Source organism: Hippoglossus stenolepis, chromosome 13 (assembly GCF_022539355.2).
Source record: "Hippoglossus stenolepis isolate QCI-W04-F060 chromosome 13, HSTE1.2, whole genome shotgun sequence".
NCBI lineage: Eukaryota > Metazoa > Chordata > Actinopteri > Pleuronectiformes > Pleuronectidae > Hippoglossus > Hippoglossus stenolepis.
Window position 1 is genome coordinate 22,601,976 of NC_061495.1, and position 19,356 is coordinate 22,621,331.

The 19,356-nt window shown below is 37.9% G+C and overlaps 1 protein-coding gene across 6 annotated transcripts in view; it reads left to right on the forward strand.

Moving 5' to 3' along the window:
• The window catches only part of LOC118120427 (nck-associated protein 5), a 64,766-nt gene that overhangs the window by 26,670 nt on the left and 18,740 nt on the right, over positions 1–19,356 (forward strand). For all 6 annotated transcript variants that reach the window (XM_035175323.2, XM_035175324.2, XM_035175325.2 and 3 more), the window contains 4 exons: positions 1,909–1,977; positions 3,271–3,309; positions 4,713–4,832; positions 19,045–19,224. In XM_035175323.2, the coding sequence (XP_035031214.1) occupies positions 1,909–1,977; positions 3,271–3,309; positions 4,713–4,832; positions 19,045–19,224 (408 nt within the window). The remainder of the gene's footprint in view (positions 1–1,908; positions 1,978–3,270; positions 3,310–4,712; positions 4,833–19,044; positions 19,225–19,356) is intronic.

A 19,356-nucleotide genomic window follows, 5' to 3' on the forward strand; every position in this document is an offset into this window, starting at 1 on the left:
TTTTTTTTTTTCTTTGATAAGTAAAACCAATTATTATATGACTTTAAGGGCAAGGCACAGAAATGTGTAGGATCCTATTTTACCTAATTCTGGTCTTGACCACTGGTTTTCTATGCTATAATCATTGTGCTCTCTTGTAAAATATCTACCTAATAATTCTATTGTTTGTCCAACAGAACTTGTATTTTGAAAAGTTTGAAAAGTTGTAAAATTGTGTTGATTGCTTAACAAACTACCAAAATAACCGACATACAGTGTGAAAAAATATCACCAGTTCAGTAAATTATTCAAAGTTATATAAAAGCCACACATGTGAACATGTTTCATTTAATGAAAAACATGAACTAATAAATCTTCATTGCAGATAAACCAAGTAGAGTGAACACAACGTATTCAAACTTCACTCTATTAAAAGCTTTGCACTCAACATCCACCATGGAAACAATACAAAGTGACCTTATATTGTGGCCTGTTGGAGGAGGACCCACAAATGACAAGGAATGATTCTGAAGTGTGTTCCAGAGCATTACCACAGGCAAAGCACACATCCCATCCCAAACAGGCAGGTTTAGAACAGGCTCTGCACTGGTAATAAAAACCAGTTCACCAGGATTTTAGTGTAGGTGGTGTTACCCGTGAGGAGATGTCAAGAGAAGGCACTGGGTGTCACACCTTCATCTCTAGAGATGCTGGGAGATGAGATCATATGAACCGTTTCACAAGACTACGTTGGGTGGTTGGACACAAAAACTAAAACAAAAGAAATGACAAATAAATTAAATTAAATCAAAACCTTCAAATTCAAATATTTTATTTCTGCTTTCTGTTTCCTTATAATGCCACACTAACTGTGTAGGTTTAATTACCAGCTAAGTGTGACTGCCACTCTGTCTCTCATTATCATTTAGAACAAAGTGGCCCCTAAAATGACACAAATCTTCGTGTCTACTCTGTTGCCCCAAACTGTGGTTTTCATGCAGTTTCCTCTTCATGGTGGCTGCCTTTATTTTATCCACATTTGCAATAAAACTTTGATGCTGAACCAAAGAAACATTACAGGGTTTTCCATTTAGTTTGAAAGTACTTTCATACCACATCGCACATGTAATCTGCCATGAAAAATCTGCTCCAACAACCACGAGTGAGAAGATACATAATAAAAAATAGACTGAGCTTGTTGTGGTTTTTTGACAGAGGAGGAGTCACTGACTCCTGTCACCCCCTTAACTAAAAAATAATTTTCAGTGGAATTTGACAGTTAAACAGAAAACACTGCTTGATGTAATGCAATTGTGTTCTCTATTTGTCTAGCTGGGGTTACAGTTAAGATGATGCTGAGCTGTGTGAGGTCAGCTCTTCTTTGAAACCTGCCCATATCTGAGCTTCTATGGTTTTCTGTGAACCTGTTGTTCAGAAGAGTTGCCCTCAGCACGTCAGTAAAACTAAACACCTCAGGTGCCTCTGCTTTTCAGATTTATTGGATTGATCACTTCGGTGGAAAGTCACATTCTGAGTTCCCAGAATGCTTTCTGTTCCCTGTCGGGCAAAACCGGCGTCAGTAATTGAATTATCCCTTAAGTACCTCAAGTGAGGCCTACAGACACAGTGAGGCTCTGCAGGATATTGCAAATGTAAAGCTTGATTCATTTAGGACCATCGTTGTCCAGAGAACCCACAAATCCCTCTCCCACTCTGGATCTGTCAGCCCATCTGCCTGCCTGCCTGTCTATCTGCCTGTCTGTCTGTCTGTCTGCTTGTATAAGAGGACATATTATATTATTGAACTTTAGGATTTTGCTGAAATTACCAGTTTTTGACAAGTATTTGACATGAAACCTTTGAAAACCTTCCAGCAGTGCATTCTAAAGTAATTCCTGCAGTTTATCTGTGTGTGTTTTGTTTTCACAGGCGGAGAACTCGGCTCTGTCGATTGAAAATGACAATCAGAGGAAGCAGTATGAACGCTGTCTGGATGAGGTGTGTCTCAGTGTCCTCAAAACACTTTCCAGTCTCTCTCTCTTTGTGATTCTCTCCTTCTCTGCTCCACCTTCTCTTTTCTTCTGATCATGAAAACCGTCCATATCACCAATAGGATCAATTCACTTATCTCACTCTTGGAGTAAGACAAAGTTATCTGGGGGTCAGGCCTCAGTCAGAGATGACCCCAGCTTCTGAAGCTAAGAGTCTCACATACACACCCCAACTATTATCTATAGTGTTAGTGAAGTCCATGGAGGAAAGCCAAGAGAAGGGTATATCTCTAATTGAAGCGGACAGACAAAGAGCCCTGGGCAATTTGAGAATGAGGGCTGCAGGAGCGGTCCTCACCGCTCAGACAGACATCACATGCACTCCTTCCCTCTTCTCTCCCTGGCAATACTTTTGATTGTCTCTCCATTAGTTTTCTTATCTTTCCTCCATCTCCCTCCAACTGGCAAAACCTCTCAAATTTGTCACTTTTTTTTCACCTTCACTAATGGGCTTGTTACCATGGAGACTGCTGCCTATAAGAATTTAACATATTTTGGCAGAGGACAGAAATTTCTGACTGAAGTTTCTGCAGAGGGATTCATTTCTCCTCTGCTGCTTTTTGGTCTTATTATACACAAATCTTTCTTTGGGGAACACATTCAGAAGGCTTCATGTCATGGTCTGAATGAGCTGAGGCAAGTCATTTTGATGGATGGATGAAAGAGGTGCAGGGAAATCATTTTTCTGCACACAAAAGTGGAAATGTAGTTATTATTTCCGTACCAAGGTATAATGTGTGCTTCTACTTCAGAAATCAAGATAAGCAGTGGAGACATCATTTCAGATTTGTTTTTAGCCATAAAAACAAACAAACAAACTTAACAGAAAATCTTCTGCTTTCTGTAAATACGTGAACAGGATAGAAAAGTCTGACCATTCTCATCCCAATTACACCATGGGAAGCAAATGGTATCGATAAAAGGAAAGACATTTGTTCCGATTTTTTGACAGTATTTTGGTTTATTTATGTGATGAGGACAAAGTCACATATATTAACTGCAGGCAACTTCGATGTGATGTCACTCTATCTGGGTTTGTGATGCAACATGCTGTCAATTTGTTCTCGCAGATTAGAACATGCCTCTAGACTCTCTCTGGTGGTGTTTGTACTGGGTCATTTTCATTTATAGTCTATCTGCTTTTCAAGAAGTTTCTGAGATTCCTTGCTAAAACTAATGACCGACCTCAAAATACATTTTTTATGTATTTTTACTTTCTCTTTCTCTGCATCTCTCCAAGGTGGCTAACCAGGTGGTTCAGGCCCTCCTCACACAGAAGGTTTGTCTTTGTCTCTGCTGCACTGAAACACTGTTGGTCCATAACACCATTCGAATCAGTCAGAGACATGATGGCTTTCATTATAATGAGTAGCAGTATGTCACCAAGAAAAATTAGGATATCTCTTGACTCATTATCTTTCAAAGTAGAAGAAAATAAAAAATCCTGTGGGGTTAGTTTTGGTGGTGGTGTGAAGTGTCCCTGCAGCATCAAACTGTTGGATTTTACCCTCTTTACTAATTTAGACTCTGATGCAAAGGTGTGGACTCACACTTGAGACATGGATCAGATTTGAATTGACTTGACAAAATCAAAAAAGACAAATATCAATGAATCATGACTTCAGATGTACTGTAGCATTGGAATGACTTAATTCCTCCTATGGCCAAATATTAATAAGCTTGTAATAAAAAAATGTATTACTCAACTCTTCATTTTCCAAACAACATACTTGAATCGATCTAACCAACCAGAGACATAAACTAATTGAATTGTTGTGATTGCTAAAAACCCTGATTTGTGCTACATATGATATTAGCAGTGTAACTGTATAGAAACAGGGTGTAAATGTGCTAATGTTCTAAGAAATGGCAAGGAAAAGAATGGCTGAGGCCATAGGGAGACTATCAAACTGAGGTTAGATGGGAAAAAAACAGGGGGAGTCCAGAGAGAAAACTGACTAGTAGTTTGCTAAAACATAAGTATCAGTAGGTAGAACAACGTCCTGACAGATGTGTGGTGACTGGACAGTCAGATGTGAAGTTGATAGCAGTATGAGTAACATGAGCGAAGGGAGGTTGAAGTGAGGAGACCCAGCCATCAACACATTGATTGATTAACACACATAAAGACCAGTCGGTGCCAAGGTCAGACATGTGGCGTGTTGTTTATGTTAGCAAATAATTCACAATCCTGAATTCAATCCAAAAGTCTGCATTGGAATGCATTGGAAAGGTTTACAATAGATTTGGAGTAAGTATACAAGTAAGACAACTGTTTCATAATACCCAATGCAATTACAACTGCTTAGGTGTGAACACAGCATCACTTATTAGTACAATCTATATAATGATATTGGAGGTGTGGAAACAGAACTAAATAACACCAGCAACAATGCAGGGCCACTAGCAAAATGAGACTTGATGACCATGAATCAATTGACACATAAAGCTAAAATAATATGAACACAGATCAGTGGAGGAATAAAATGGAATTTGTTGGTCTTGACTTATGACTTTATAGCCATTAATAAAAGTTTACTTGTGCCTTACAAAACAATGACTACGCCATTAAAATGCTAATGACAAGCTGTTGAAGTAGCATCTGGTGCATGTGTAGTTCTCTGAAATATCTTGGTAGTCAACACGATCTGTCTGTTTTCCTGTTCCTTGGGATGTTTACAGGACTTGAAAGAAGAATGTGTGAAGCTGCGGACCCGTGTGTTTGACCTGGAGCAGCAGAACCGCATACTGAGTGTGCTGTTTCAACAACGTGTCAAAATGTCCACGGTTCCTGTCTCCCAGGTAGGAGCACATGGCGCACTGGATACAAACAGACACTGACAGATATAGCCTGCTTCAAGGCTGTTTGAATTTTACATGAGCAGTGGTCTACTTCTAAAGGTTACTAACTTTCGAAAGGACCACAAAGAGAGAGAAATCCACCCAGAATACAATTCAATTTCAATTGTTCAGCTGCACAGCTTTAAAACAGGAGATTATTTCCCTCCATCCTCAAACAACATCTCAGAGTGGTTTGCTCTTGTGCACTAAAGTGACCTCTCATCCAGCCATAGCTGCAAAGTGATGGTGTAGACGGTGCAGAACGGGATTCTTTAATGAAAATGCCCTCAACCATAGAACGTAAGGGATAACAGGTTAAAACCCAGGCCTTCTTGTAGTATTGTTATGACATGGCAACTGATTATTTCATTACTTACTGCACTGTGAAGCTTTATAGCTACAGTAATCAATATTTTTATGGATTACCTGACTGGACAAATTAATTGACAGGAGCCTCTAGTGGTAGAAGCCGCACGGATAATTATCATCCAGCTCTACCCGGCACCTCTCAGCTCTGCAGTGTGTACTCCTATGTGTCACTTTCCAGATTGTAGTTCAACTGTACTGTGCATGGACAAGACTTTGGTAGTAAATATCACACACACCTTTTCAGTTATCATTATGATGATACCTAAGCTTATGCTTACACTTAACTACATTAACTTAGCTACCTCTTGCAACAAGCACTTTACCTTGGCTGTGGCTACATGCTGGTTATTCCTGCACACAGCAGGACAGACTCTCAGCCCTCAACAGGACTATGTTACACACTCAAGTTACCCACAATCTATTTTCAGTATGAAAGCTCTAAAACCCATCTGTGTCACCAGCCCAGCAATAAACAGGAAATACAGTTAATGTGCTTGTGAACTAAGAAGAGCACTCAGCAGCTTAAGGAATCGGTGGAGATCAAAACAGAGCTTAAAAAAAATGAGAATCCTGAACTTACATATGTCTGGTCACCAGTTTTGACGATTTGTCAATTTATTTTGCAAATATAATGGCCTGCCTCCTCGAAAAGTTCTATAAATAACTTACGAATTGGCACTTGTTGCGCTGTGGCATGCACATACACTCCTGCGCACTATAGCATCAATCGACTGTTGTTGGGCTGACAATAGTCAATTGGAAAATTTGATTGCCAAACCCTACTCCCCGATGAATAAATACTGTTCAGATTGCTGAATGTCTGTGTCCGAAATCACTCACTCATTCACTAACCCCTGCTTTAGTACATAGGGTCTTGTATAGTGAGCTCATCATAAAAAGAAAAAAACGCTTTCGAACACTGCTTGGCACATTTACTCTCCACGGAAAAGATGCCATTGTTGGAACATTAGGACATACAGCAACAACAACAACGGCCGATGGGAAATCCCACAATAAATTTAAAATGTTGATCTTAAACTTTGAAAATATAAATACCTGTGTATATGTATGGCTTGGTTAGTGATACACTTGGTGTGTTGTACACTATTTTTAATGATGCATTTAGGGAAACAATGAGTGCACAATATAGGGTATACAAAATTTCACACGAAACATTCAGACACCACTACACCACTAAAATGGCAAGCCCACTATATAGTGGACTATACTGGGTTTGCTATGGAAAAAAGAAAAATGTATTTTTCATGAGCACAATAATGTGGGAAAGGATAATTAGATAGTGGAATAAATTGACACGCACAAATGGATTCAGAGTTATTTAGTCCTGAGTTTCTAGTTTTAGATTTGTACCTTTAATGAATTGTGCCTTCAGTCTCCAATCCTTCATGCAGTGATGAGCAGTGATTATAACACACTTGAGCACTGTGGCTCTACACCAATGATATCTGCCAACATTTGGTTACTGATGATGTATCGTTCCGCACCATAGTAGAAACCTTCAAAAGGAGGTTTTGTTGTTTTGTTGTCAGAGAGACCAGTTAGAAAAGGTTAGGCAATGTGATGAGGTTCATTACATACTGATGAAACATGAGGTATGAGTTTGTTCGAAAAGCAAAAGGAACAATTAGTATTCGAGAAAGTCATGATAAGGCTAAAAAAGAAACTAACCTTTAAAACCGCATCGTAAACTAACTAACTGCAATTATGGATTTTTTCCTCGCCTCTCTATTTCAACAGCAACAACTACACCATGTAGAAATATATTTTCCTTTAAACAACAATCCTTTGATTCACAGGTTAGAAAATATTTTTTTATATATACATTATTTAGGTTTGTTCACATAACTTTGCTGACAAGTTTGAGTCATTTTATTGTAGAAAAGCTCCTTTCTAAAAATGTATTCATTATAAAACAGAAAAACTCTAAAACTATGAATCCGAAGTTAGCTGGAGACTCTGTCATGAATAATTAATAATGGAGGAGACCTTTGATGGACAGATGGTTCTTTTTGCATCCTGTGCTGAATGTTGGCAATGGATGGCTGAGCCCAGTCTGGGAGGCCTTTATTCTGTTCTACATTCTGGTGTAAACAGCTGCAATTGACATAATTGTTGGGTAACTGGAATGCATCAGTTTTTTTTGCTGTTATTATACCAGCAGGTATTACACACAGTATGCTCTCAGGGTGTGCGCTGTTGCGTGCCACTTGTCCACATGCTTTCTTTATTTCTAGACGATATAGTCCTTTATATAATATAGGTTCTTGTTTGGTTTTATAAATTATTATGAATTATAATTTTAACTGTAATTGTATTTGATTCTAAAATGAGGGTAGAGCTTGATGAGGTCAGGTTAATGTCAGAGTTGTGCCAATAATGTCTTATGCGTCATTAAATGAAATCCAGATAGGTAGTATCACAGGATACACTGACAGCTAAGACATACTTTGATAATGGCTTCGTAAGCGTTTCAGTCTGGACGAGCAGAAACAGACATGAGATAAGCTAATATTTTGGCAATTCCTGTGTACACAGCGGCACATGCATGCCCAGTGTATGTGAGAAGTCATGTGATATACATTTTCAGGTGTGTAAGTATGGACAGGAAATACAACTGATACGGCGCTAAAACGCTTGTGGACAGATATCGTTTTAGTTTGAAATGCAGTTGTCAAATGAAAACGTAGTTGTAAAGCTGTAGCCTCAAATGCAAACCAGATCTTGATTATCCTGGAAACCAGACCAGTCTGCAAGTTCATGTCTATTCAGACTGATTTTCATCTGCCTAAGGCTCATTGGGCCAATCACAAGCATCTGAGGTTTGTTTAATCATAAATTGCAACAGACTGATATATTTTCTCTAAAGAACTCAACTCAATTGTTGTCGGTTTGTTGATAAGAACTTTTTTTTGTCGTATTACACAAATTGCTAAAAGTTTAGCTTAACCAACTGGCCCTGCTGGTTGTGTTGCACGTCAAATGTTTCGTTGCTCTGATTTGTTGTAGGTATTATTGTGTCCAGAGGCGTTTCTGTCTCTGACATTTGGTAATACCTCGGGGACATGATGACTTAGGACCTCAGAGCATGAGGTCTCAATACTGTTGATTTGACATTTGTATTGTTTGTCTGGCTGACAACTTTAATAAGAGAATATTTGTTTTGCTTATTGTGTGAATTAATTATTATTATTATCATCATCTGCAAAAATGACCACGTCACATTCTTGAATTTGAGACTGCCCTAATATGATTAATACATATATATTATCTTTGAATAAAACAGTTAAACAGTGGCTGTGAGGATGTTGTATTACAAATTTTCCTCACCGATTTCACTGTTTCACCAGCAAGATGGATTTTTACAGCAAAGAAATTAATACAATTTTAATAACACAGCAGTGCTGGCAGCATGAAGAAAAAGCCTCAGAGTCTTTGATTCCCTAATGCAACATTCCCAGTTATCCAGGGGGCTACATTAGTAGTGTGAGATAATTATCTCATGCCTAAAGCCTGAATATTAAGCCCAGTTGTTATTTGTCTCCAGCAAAGTCACAAACACAAGTTTTGAAAACAAGCCTTGCATTTAAATCACTGATTTCAAAGTGATTGTCTTCTTGAGAGAAGTCACAGTTGGAATTGTGTGCCATGCAGCCAAAACACATTTTAGTTCAGGTTATGAGGGATGGATGAATTCAATGAGAACGGTTAGGGAGTTTCTAGATAAATAATTCATTTACATAACAGTATGCAGCATGTTGACTAGTATGATGATTTTTTGGGCTGTTGTAAATACAATCTTTACATACTATCGCCTCAAAAGATGCTAATGTAGTTATGGTAAAGTTAGCAAGCAGATGCCACTTTACATATCCAGCAAGAATCAGCATTAACTTGGACTTTCTATCCTTCTGACTAATGTAAAAGTCTCTATTCTTTATTCTGTCTTTACAACTCAAACTGCTTTTAATGCATGATGGTTGATCTGCACTCAACCTACTCAACCTTTTGAATTCATGCCGCCTTTAGAATAGGAAGCTATACAAACATTGCACATTATATTTTTATGTTTTAATAATTGTTACGTCCCCTGGATGGAACTATGATTAAAGAAGGACGGTAACACACAACAACCAATAAACTGATGGAGTCAGAGCAGATGTGACAAATAAGGTGTCTTTTATTTTAATTATAAATCAAGTGAAAACCTAACAGGGGAAAAATTAACAAAGGAAGTTGCAAAGGAAAGGAAATAAATATAACAAAACTAGGCCTGACTACTTGCTACCTCTTAAACAAACCACAAACAAAAAGCCTACGCTGATTATCTAAAAATGAGCTTCACAGAAATAAATACAAGGGTGACCACATCTACCATTACACTTTAAACAAGTTTGTTCTAATAACAATACAACAAAATGCACAGTGGTGCTGCACACAGGCTGAGGTCAGAGAGAATAAAGAGAAGGAGACTGTCAGGTGTGCTCCTTTTGTAGATCCCCCTCACTGCTGGTTGGACAAGCTGTTATTAGTGGAGGAAGGAACCACTCCCATCTCAGCTGTAGAGAAAACAGGGGGAGAAGCAGAGACAGCAGGAAGGGGAAGACAACACACACACACACACAGCACTTTGCCAACTGCCTGGCACGTAACAACAATGTACATTGTTTTTATATTATTGACCCAGAGGAGTCCCGGGCTATTTGGCCATTTTTTATGCTTTTGAAGTTGTACTTATATACAGTTTACCTCATAAAAATTGTTTAGCATCTTTTTCACAGCACAAAATTATAAGACGAGACAAAAATATTTTCACCTTGACAAAATGGAACCAAAAATACACAAAAAGATTTGGGGTTTTTTGCCATAAAAAACACATACATGTTCAACAAAGCATTTTCATCGTGGAAAATGTAAATGTAGTTTGTAAACATCAAACAATACCAGTTTGAAAAATAAGCATGTTCAAGATTTTATTTTCTTTATAGCTATGCAACTCTTCAAAACAGTGTATGTACTCAATAAGACAAATAGGAACATCACTATCATTGCATTTCCCTCTTATATATATATATGTCAATCTCTGTCCATTTCTCTCTCCCTCCTCCACACCTCCTTACTGTATTCAGCGTGTAGAGCACAATCAGCAGAATCCCACGTTTTTTCCCACCTGTTTCTCAATACGACAAAAAAGATGAAGATATTGATTCGACTGAAGCTTCATGCGGCTCTGTGTCAGTGCTGCGATGTTTTGAATCTGCTATGTGATTTGATCACGCTGGTTTAGTTGGCGAATCTTGAGGGTTAAAAGTTACAGCTTTCTAGCATGTTTTTGGTGTCTTGGCTATGTGAAGTATCTTCTGATGTAGAACACTGTCAGTGCGCTCGACATGGTATGACATGGTATGATGTTTCCTCACAAGCCCCTTAATTCTAAAGATGCTGGGCTGAGATCAGATCACTCATCAGTGTGTCACACAGCACAGAAGCCAAAGTCCATTAGACTCTACACTTACAAACACACTATAGCTGCAGAAAAAAAGAAAAACAAGTCATTTCATGTGTCCCCATCAGTGACGGGGGGAGAATAAATGATTGGAGACATAACACTGGTTGTGTATCCATTTGTTAGATAAAACAGGTGTAATTAAGTATGAATTATTAAAATAGAATATTTGTTTTTCACTGAGTTATGCATGTTTGCTTCCCCAATCACTGTGAGAGGGCACCTGTTCCAGTTGACTGACTCTGAGCGAGGTTAGTCAGGCTGCACACAAGATAATAAGAGAGAGAGAACAACTTGTTTATTTTTTCACTGAGGGAAGTTTTGTGTTCACAGCCACCTGCTTTTCTTAAGAAAGTATTATAAAGGGATTCAATGTGTGTAGCTGTCCTAATATAAACCACGTGAGCATGTAACTAACCCACTATAACAGCATTACACTAATAAAGCTTTAAAGGAGAAAAATTATGCTTTTTCACTTGTCCTCCAGTGATAGATAGAATTTTACGTTGATTTGTGTGGATGAAAAGTCAAAAAAATCACACAAGTTTGCACGATAGGGAGCTAATTTCCCCACAGAAAACATTGCTCCTGAAGCTTTAAAAAGGTCTCGTCAGAAGTCCGATGTCAATGTGATCTCACATCATATTTGCATAACCCACGCCTAGTGGTCAGTCCGACACACCCCCTAGCAAATTAAGAGTGGTACCGGAGATTTCCTACATGCACTTGAGAGTGGTCCAGCTGGCCAGTCAGAGCAGACTGGGAATTATCGGGAAGGTGTCCTAAAGAAGCACGAGCTAAAACCAAGTGTTTTTGGCTGACAAGAGGTTTTGGGATAATTGTTTGTGTTTCTGAACATCAGAAAATGTAAACCTTTTCAAAAAATAACGAAATTAAAATTATGAACCGAAATATGAGTAGGCTAGAATGTGTCTCCTTTAAAGGTCAAGCGGCACATCCTGAACTATATAGGTTGCTTTAGTTTGCAGGGTTCCATTTTGAATGAAGCCTGCTCACGATGAGTACATCTGCTGCAGTCTTTTCCGTTCATCATCTAGACTGTGGCCACCTGCCATATTCTATTTTGTCCCGACCATAGTGTCATAATGAGCACATAATAATATAACAGACATTGGTGTGTACTGGGCTATTTGCTGCATGCTCGCTCAAGCTACAACCTGCTTGCGTTAACTCCAAGATATCGCATGCTTTTGCTATGGTCCATAATGTTTGTACTGTCAACACAGACATCCAGACCTTATAGTTTCAGCTGCAGTTGTGGCACGCCATGAAGTTTGTTCCCTCACGAGAGAACCTATCTTTCACTCTTTAGTCCTTGTACCTGTTACTTAGGATCTATTGAAATTGATCTTCCATTGTGTGCATATGCACCCCCTTTATTGCCATCGACTGAATTGACTCCAGTTCTGGGTGCTATTGCAGTTTAAGCTAATGTTAGGGTATTTGTGATGCTTTTATTAGCATTTGCATCATGGGAGACAAACATGATGTACAGACAAGTTCTGACAATGTGTAATTTTGCTCCTATGATTAGACTGTGATTCTTCTGGGTCTTTCTGTAATTGCATAGACTGTTTACAACAGCATCATCTTCTCCCTGCTCTCTGTGCCAGAGCTGTAGGAGATCTAGTGGCTCTGTGGCAGGCTCGTACGTCACAATGTTATTGTAATTCAGTGGCAGAAAGACACTCGAGAGACCAGGGTCTGAGAGGTTTTTTAAAACAGCGGAAGGTGTCTCTCTCCTTAGATAAACTGGCAGGGCTGCAGTGAAAGATAAAGGCAAATATATATAATAAAGTCAAATGAATTTGCCCCTTTGAAGTGCTTTCTTTGGTATTTTAAATTGCTGCTCTGTGAAGTCATATAACAAAATCGATTTATTTTTGAAGTCTCTGAAAATGCATCTTCTTTTGCCTGGAAGAGATCATATACTGTATGTACAATGTACAACACAAATCCTCACTGGCCTCACATAAAGTTCATATGTGCAGATAAGATTGATTTTACTGACCAATGCACAATGTTAGAAGATATTATTAAAAACTATTAATGACTCAGCTCTGTAACTCTTTTTATCTGAACGTAATTTGCTTTAAGTTGTCTTACATCTTTTTCAATTGAAGGTTCTTACGGAACAGTTAAGTAGCGTGACCACAAATACCGCTGTTGGTTTTAATCCTAATGATGAAGTGGATCGATAATCTGCTTCAGTTCACCACCTCATGTCGGCATCGTCATTTAACCGTCTCCAAAATGTCCGTACCCATGGGTCAGAGTTAGCATTCTCTTGTTAAGTTTGTATTTATAGATCCCAACATTTGCAGTCTTTCAGACCTCGTTTTGTGCGTATGCAGTGGTTATAAATGAGGCCCCAGGCCAGCAGGCAAGACACTGAGCAGCAGCAAGGGAAGGGGGCTGATGAAATGAAGGTGACATGGGAAAAAAATCACCAAGGTGTAAATGAGCAAGATATATTAATGACAGGGGCCTGAAGGCAAAGAGGTGGATGGGGTGGGATTTGGTGCGTGTGAATGAGAGGAGAGCTGTAAAGATGAACTGTTTGAAAAGACTCGAGTGGAGAAAACTGTGGTCTGTGGAGCGGTTGAGTGAGTGTAACCTTGCTTTGGGCTGCTCACAGAGATGCATGGACAAATTTGGATGAGACTGTGAAATTTAAAGTGAACTCAAAAGTTCATTGTCCTTGTGGCTGAGTGGTTTACTGGTCATCAGCCTGGAAATGGCTTAAGAACAAATTGCCACTTCAATAGTCCCGGACATGCCTATATTTTACACTTCCTCTAGACAAAGGACTAACCAGAAAGGATACCATGTGCTAATGTCACTATGAATGTTTCTAAAAAAAAAACACAACTACTGTTAATTTTCTATATTGTTGGAACCAAAACCGTATATATATTGCTGCATAGCTCAATTGTCATTCAAAAACAAAACACATAGGCAAGCCGCAGTGTTGCACTGAGTGAGATGTTCCTTCTTGTGCTGCAGATCAGATGTGGTGTCGGTTGTCTGTTGTTCACACAGGCTGTGTGTCCGCTACTTGCGGCAGAGCTGCAGGTTTATCTACTGAATTTCCTTCAATGCAAGTCGGATTATGTACTAAACTAAATGTCAGGACTCTACGGTAGAAAGACCTCGATTTCCGGTCTTTGGATAACAATCAAAGCCCCGTTAGAACAAATAAGTGATTCAGAAAGTGAAATGCTGGAGTGCTTTTACTTTGAAAAGGGGTTCGGGAAGTGTCGGAAATACGTTTGTGACATAGACAGATAAACTTTGTGTTTGACTGCATAATAAACAGAGAAAATGATATTTAACCTGAGTTTTAATGTTTATCTGTTGAATTTATGTCACAAACATAAATGGTTGCAACACTTTCTGTATGTGTTTAAAAATAAAAGCACTCCAGCTTTTATGTTGACCAAATACATTCTTTTGTTTAAAAAAAGGGGGTTTATTGTGAAATATTTGCAGGAGCGGAAGATGCACAGCTTCATACTGTATAGTACTTGTATTGTAAACAGGACTACTTTTATACAAGGAAATAGTCATATTTATGGCCATATTCAAGGCAAAGCCTTTGTAAAAACATTGTGCTGCAGTAGCAGAATTCTACAGAACATAATGTTGAACTGAGAAGCTAAATATTGTGCATGGAACAGATACTGTAAATATGAATTGATATTATTTATGCTCGTACATTGAACCTTTAACAGAAATTACAAAAATAATAAATATGTCCCTCCTAAGTGGGTTTTTTGGAAGATATCAGGGTGGTAGATCTCTGCTTGAGCTTGGGCTCGAAAAGGTTGGTGACCACTGCTACACTGCATATTACAACAAGTGTATGTTACTGTTTATTTGGCTCATGATAAGCGCTGATCAACTGTGATCTATGTAGAGAAATCTCCAGGGTGAGCAGTTCAATTTAAGTCTTGGTGCTGCTGTGACATGACATGACAACAGTCTCTGTGGAGAAGCTTGGATGGATGGTTGCAATTTAATATTATTTATTTACGCCTGTTTGACTTTCAAGTTCCAAAAACTTTAATTTGTGCAATTTGGAAACATTTTTTTTTTTTCCTGGCAACATCCATGATGTCTTTAACACTTCTCTCTACCAGACTGAAATGTAAATCCACCATAGCCAGTCAGAAAACAAGTTATTTTACTTTTATATTTATAAATGTGTCATGCATTTATTTATTCACTTACTCTACCTCTTAGCCTTGACAGAGATGTTTTAAGTTAAAACATAAGCCTGACACTGAGATTTTACATCTTTTTGTGAGAACCATCGAACATCCGAATGACTAAATGGTAAAAGCAGAAACAGAAAGACTTAATATTGATCATGTCTTTAGAAATAGATCACCTTTTACTTTTTGATGCTGCTTGTATATTTATTTTTTATTTACTGTGATAAGAGTCACTAGCAGGATGCTAATATAACAGGTATAAGTAATGTACAGTTTGCCAGAGAACTGGTGATTTCTGCCAAACTTCAGTAAGCGTTTATCCTCGCTATCCTATCTATCTTTTGAAGGAGATCTGGATGTTGTTTTCAGTTTAAGGGGCTTTAAAGTTTGTCATCTTGTCTGAATTTCCGGGAACAGAAATTAGATATTAAGAAAAATCATTTTACAAAATAGAAAAACACGTAATGGGGAAATCATCTCAGCAGACCTTTAAATTTGTCCTTGACTTTAAGGAAAGCACTACTCTGATTGAGAGTTTTGTTAAACTGCATCACTTGTGTCAAATCTCAGATACCCGATGACATGCTAACTGTAATTAGTTCCAAGATTAATCTGCATTAGCATGACCGAATGTGGCCTTCTCCTTCTGTGCTTGTGAAACAAAGGCTAGCACGGATAATCAAATAATAGGTGAATATCAATGAATGGACCAAATCACTTTGGTCTCCAGCTCCCTCATGCAATTATTTCCTATTCACATTAATTATTGCTAACAGATGACTCAAATGACTTTGAGAGGAAGCTGGCCATGGCAGGCTTGCAAGTGATCAATGCTATTTTAAATGGGGTCACAACACTTGATACCTTTGGGTCCCTGTGATTGGAAATGGCACCAATGCAAACCGTATCTGCATCATGCCAGTGAATTGTGCCAAAGGCTCCTTTCACAGGCTTAGCTTCCTTCAGAGGGGCCTCCACAGGGATCTGAAAACATTGACATTCTGTAACACCCTTTTCAGTACATTTTTATGATATCTCAATGTATAAAAATAACTTTTTTGATAGTTTTTATTATAACTTAACACAAAAATCATAATTAAATGTGTTTTAGTTGTCCATCCTTTATCCTGTGTAATAATCAAATGACACTGGATGACGTTGTCATTTTTGTGAAATGTGCCTTGGCTCTGTTGCAAGCCAAGGAAAGGCTGCTTTATTTACCACTATATATCAGATATATCAAGTATCACATCAGCAAAGAAAAACACTAAACTATTAAGTAGTGAGCAATAAAAAATGAATATAATACATACAATTATAATTATGGATAAATACATGACAATATGCACATTGCAGTAATCAGTTGTACGTTATCCCAAATGTATGAAAGGAAATCAAAGTGCAGTAGAGAAACAAATCTATCACATTAGAGGGCAAAAGCACCGCAGATTTTATCATTTAGATTTGAAAGTGATGAGAGTTGGGGACATTTCATCTCAGCAGTTCATGAGTGTGTGTCAGCAGCATATAAGCTGCATATAGCTGAAAGCAGCTCCACCCTGTGTGGTTGTGACCCAATGAGATTTTACTGGCTGACTGCTTCCTACAGATTTAAGAGCTGCACAGGTTTATGTCCTTCAAGGACATCAGAGCCTGAGATATTTGGCCTGAGATTATGGACTGTATTTCAAGCTATAACAGCAGATTTAAGAACAGCAGTAATGTGCGCAGTTCTCCTGAGTTTACCTAATGGTCCCTTTGGCCTGGGAACACAAGACAAGAAAGCATTCACCTTGCTGGAGATGAAGGCATGGGACCTCTAATTCTTGACCTGGATATTAGTTAATGATGAAAAAATGCAGCTTTGGCTGCCTTAGAAATACTGAGATTTGAAACATGGGTCTTTTCGTCTTCATAGATTAATTTAATTGCTATAATTATTTGAATGACTCTACTATAAACAAATTAGAAATTTATTCCGCAAACTTTTGTTTGTTTTTGCTATTTAACTCATTTTAAAAAGTGAAACCAAAAGCTAAATTGTGCATATGAATTACATATTATATAGTAAATTGCTTCCTGCATGTTGTAGAGATTAGTTGTTGGGCCTGCAAATAGGTTTTTGACTTCTCTAACCAATTTTGACAATAGGTTTTTTATTAGCAGTGCTGCCATTCAAAAGCAAAATGACTAAAATGTATTGACAAAATAGGACAATAGAAACATACAAGAGATTAAAATTATCAATTTAAGTTTGGGTAACTCTGGTACAAAAGAGCAACACAAAGTATTATATGACTATAAAGACAAGATTATCAACAACTTCCCCTACAAATAAATACACTTATCATCAGTCATTCTACCACATGATATGGTGAATATATCTGAGTCTTTAGGTTACTAGTTTACTAGTTTTTACCACTGTTTAGTGATGTTTTTGCCATTTCATGTAGGGTTGATACTGCACATTTAACAAGATTGACAAGAGCTGGGAAAGTCCGTGACACAATCTATATTAGCTGGAAAACCAACAAAGAGCTGAAGTGTCTAAAAACTCCTTCACATCCAGTCACATGAATAATGTTTGTCATTACTATACTATTACTAAGTAATGTCATACAGTGTGACATTATTAGACTAATGCTCTACCTTTTTATTTAAATTACCATTGGTAGAGTATATATAGAGGCATAGAAGAAGGGAGACAAAAACTTGATGAAATATGCAGTGAACGTCCTTTCAAAACTTCCAAAATCTGTTTAAAAGCCATACTATTGTGTGTCTTAACCTTAAATACAAGCATTTTGCATTAGCTGAATACATTTTCCAGGGTGAATTTTCTGTGATCTCTAGTTTCTACAAGAAACTATGTGCTCTAACTTTGTCTACTATTTCATTTTACTGAACAGTGTGGGCATATGGTTTCTCTGGCTTTGGCAGCAATCTTATTTTTTAGCTTGCTTTAGAAAGTACAATGAAACCACTGTAAAGGTCTTAATAAAAAATCACCTATGTGAATACTAATTTTGTCTGGATTTTTAGAGTCTGACCAACACAAAAGCATCATCATCTCGCATTACTTATTGTGCAGTTACCTTTGAAATATAAATGAACAGCAAACTTGCAAAAAGGCTCCATACTCCGTCTGCCTGCATGACAGGACAGGCACATCACTTCTCATTAACCTGCAAGACCACAGAATCATAAAGACACATTGGCTCAATCCTATTTCACCCCTTCTCCCTACCACTGGTTTTCGACGGTTATCTCTCTCCTTGAAACTGAGTCCCAAGGGGTAGTGGCTGAAATTCTTCAAATTGGGACAGGGTGGTGACATGAAATTATGTGAAAATACAGGATTATTGTGCATAAATCAGCAATAACGATGTAACATTAGCATGCTAGCTACTGAGACATTAGCAGGTATAACGGTAGCGATTTCTTTTAAGGTTGTTGTGAAATAATGACCATAATAAATTGAAACGATATTAAACCTAAGATATTACAATCATTATCCTAACTTTTAAATCATTATTAATGGAGAAAATAGTACATTTGTGCTGGTGATTCGCAAGGCATTCTGGGAAATTTGGGTAAGGGCTAAGGAGCAGGGAGAAGGGGTGAAATGGGATTGAGCCATTGTCTTTTAAAAGATGAGCTGAGTGGACGGGAAAATGTTTTTCAATTTGTCAATTAGCCTTTGGAGACAGCTATGGATCCCACAAATTGATTTTTTCAGATCTATGACAGAGACAAAGGGAGAGCCATGAGGCATTCTCTTAGGTTGTGTATACCGTAGAGACAACCTGTAGAAAATAACGGCAGGAATTATGTGGATAAATAAATATTCTGTTCACTGGTGCAAATGATACGCACAATTACAATATTCTTCAGTTTTGATGAACTGATAACAGTGCTGATAAATTGCATATCCTATAAATGTCATAATTGACTGCAGTGTTTTCCAAATTATTGTATAACATTAAATTATTCCTGTCTATTTCTAGTGTTTCCTTAATTACTGCTTTTTATTATTTTACAGGAGGTCCAAAGAAATGGAAAAGCTGGTATTCCTGCAGGAAGGTGGCCTAGCCTGCTGAGCCTCACATGCCCACGCAGCAGCGGTAGTGGCAGTGGAAGTGAATTGTCATTATCCAGTGCTTGTAGTGAGCACTCCAGTGGCTCCCACACTTGGGCAGAAGGACGCGGCTTCTCAAAGCAGGTGGGTGTCATTCATCTACAATTAAAATGTCTTTAATTTCAAGTGTTTGGTTGCATCTTTATGGCATTTTGGCTTAAACGTTTTCCACCTATTAATATTTCTTCACTTATTCTCAATATCTCTTGTAATGCA